Source organism: Penaeus chinensis, chromosome 10 (assembly GCF_019202785.1).
Source record: "Penaeus chinensis breed Huanghai No. 1 chromosome 10, ASM1920278v2, whole genome shotgun sequence".
NCBI lineage: Eukaryota > Metazoa > Arthropoda > Malacostraca > Decapoda > Penaeidae > Penaeus > Penaeus chinensis.
This window is the reverse complement of record NC_061828.1, coordinates 26,728,401-26,730,900: the sequence shown is the minus strand read 5'-3', so window position 1 is coordinate 26,730,900 and position 2,500 is coordinate 26,728,401. Positions and strand designations below refer to the sequence as shown.

The 2,500-nt window shown below is 36.1% G+C and overlaps 2 protein-coding genes across 2 annotated transcripts in view; one reads left to right on the top strand and one right to left on the bottom strand.

Moving 5' to 3' along the window:
• The window catches only part of LOC125029995 (33 kDa inner dynein arm light chain, axonemal-like), a 4,085-nt gene extending 3,863 nt beyond the window's left edge, over positions 1-222 (bottom strand). The window contains exon 1 of the mRNA XM_047620203.1: positions 87-222. Coding sequence (XP_047476159.1) covers positions 87-170 — 84 coding nt within the window. The 5' untranslated portion in view covers positions 171-222. The remainder of the gene's footprint in view (positions 1-86) is intronic.
• Positions 223-419: 197 nt separating this feature from the next.
• Positions 420-2,500, top strand: part of LOC125029701 (ER membrane protein complex subunit 2-like) — an 11,312-nt gene continuing 9,231 nt past the window's right edge. The window contains exons 1-2 of the mRNA XM_047619775.1: positions 420-483; positions 2,394-2,500. The exon at positions 2,394-2,500 is cut by the window's right edge and continues 7 nt beyond it. Coding sequence (XP_047475731.1) covers positions 456-483; positions 2,394-2,500 — 135 coding nt within the window. The 5' untranslated portion in view covers positions 420-455. The remainder of the gene's footprint in view (positions 484-2,393) is intronic.

The window sequence follows — 2,500 nt, the reverse complement described above, 5'->3', positions numbered from 1 at the left end:
CATTACCGAATATCTTGATACCTTAATATTATCAACATTTTTTAACCCTGTAAGTAAAACTTTTCGTAGAAAGGCTGAGGCTGTACCTGAGCTTTATCATCCTTCTTTTTCGTTGTAACAAGAACAGGCGTATCATATTTAACAAGTGAATTAATCTTATTGTCCGTCATATCGCCGCAAATCCAATGCTCTGTCGTCGAGATTATTTACAAACGTTGCTATGGTAACCGGCTCATCTGATCTCTTAGGTAAAAGTTTTTTAAAAAGTTATTTGATATGCTAGAGTATCTATATGATATCCATGAAAATAACAAATCATCAGTTTTGAACGAGTTAAATTTAGTGTCAAATATATTTGTATCTGAATTCTTACCATTTGTGTTTAAATTCTTTGTATCCTGTAATATTACTTGATAGATGTACTGCCTTCGCAGCAGAAGGCAACTTGAGCAAAGATGGCGACGCTGGATCTAGACTGGGAAGGTAATTACATTGTTTTTGCGGATAAATGTCTCGAATTACGTGATCCAAAGCATTTCATTTCGAAATTGGCGTTGGTTAAGATGACATATGTTGAAATTCCCTTCATAGGAATGATACTTACAAGCGAAGGCATCAGATGATATTAAACCCGGACGGCTTAGGGATTAGTCAGCTGTCTGTGACAGATGTTCGGGCTGTCATACATCGATAATGTAACTGACCAAGCTCTTGCAGGACACGCATCTTTTCCACTGACTAATAATGTATCTCTAAGAAGCGGTAGCTATTGCGCTAACCCCCGGCGAAAGTGGAGGAATGAAGTGCATCGAGTTGTAAAGCAACTTTTGTTTATTGTTGTATTTCGGGATTTTATTATATTATCGCCAAGAGCCTAGCGGTTTATGGTGGGTACATTTTGATATGTATTTGGGTAATTCTTTAAAGCATTAACACTTCAAAGACCAGTAGAATTACATCAATGGGTATGTCGCCAGCAGTACTATTGAGAGACACTGGAAATTTTAAGGAAATTATTGCAACTCGCCACTCAAGTCTTTATAATTCATATATATACTTTGAAACAGAAAGCAGCAACAATAAAAAGGAACAAAAGTAAAAAAACATAAAAACAGGCTAAGGAGGGCACCATTATTTTCTTGTTCACAGCAAAGATCTTATTCTAAAGGTCCAAAGCAATGCAAATAAGGTCCAGAAAATGATTGACAGAAATAACACAAGGCACTTTGGATGTTTTAGTTTTCATGCAAATAAAGTAAACTACAGGATATCCAGTAATCAACTTAGTGTTGATTTGTCGATTGTTTAGAAGAAGACTACAATAATAGAGGACCATAAAGAAACAAAATAATTTTGATGGGCAAAAAAAAAGAATGCCCAAATAAAGTAAGGCCACAATTGCCTGTCAGAGTCTTGTAGTGAAGTCCAGTAAAGCTATACTCTCTCTGTGTTATGATTAAGCATTTACAACCAGACTTCTACCATATCCATTCTGGTTACATTTATCTTGAAATTTATCAGCAGATAAGGAGCCAGTCCAAATGCTCTTTTGAATATATGTTGCAGAGGTTTGTTGACCTTTCAGAGGGTGAAAAATAGAGGCCACAGTAATGGTTCATGTGACCTGTTCTGAACAATTACCATTAAATATTTGTTAAACCCTCTCAGCTATACTTATACAGGGAAGCTCTTAAACCAGTATTACAAATTGCCTGGTGGGAAGTAATTCAGGGTTATTGGTGATCATTGGCAAGTTCCCCATTTGTGCCAGGTTCATGGGACACCTAATTGCTTGTACCTGGAAATTATTACAGAACGTTTGAGAAAAATTAAATGCTTCCCTCTTCTCTAGATACACCTGTTTAATAGGGACACCTAATAAATAATGTTACTGGCAAAATAAAGAGAAGAGTTCCTCTGACAAGCAATGGCATGTTGTGAAATTTTGCAATGCCATCCAACACTTGGTACAAGGCAGCCATTGCATGGTTTCATGCCATTTTGTTCAGGGGGTTAAGCCACGAATAGGGAAATTTAATAGTTTATGAAATCTTTAAATTCTAGGAATACAAGATAAGGAAGGTCCAGAATAAGCCAGCCAATTATTTTCAGAGTAAAATTGTATTCACATTTCTAGTCATAATGTACTAGTGATGAAGTTTAATATCAATTTCTATATATTGTATCTGGGACATCAGTCTGAATTCCGAATTCTGGAAAAATGAATGATGACCAAGGATCATCCACATAATGAATGCCTTTGAAATTTACCAAAGGGGCCAGGATAGCTAATACAAGCTTTATATTTATATATGTTGACATACGTTTTTGGATGATAAAACATCTGTGCATATAGGCTAACTATAAGAGAATGTATGTCACCATTAATTCAGATGTGAGAGACCAGCTTCGGTTATGGCGAGAAGATAACACACGTCACAGCGAAGAGGTGATAGACATGTGGACTTACTGCCTCAAGCATTATAAACACAAGCTTGGA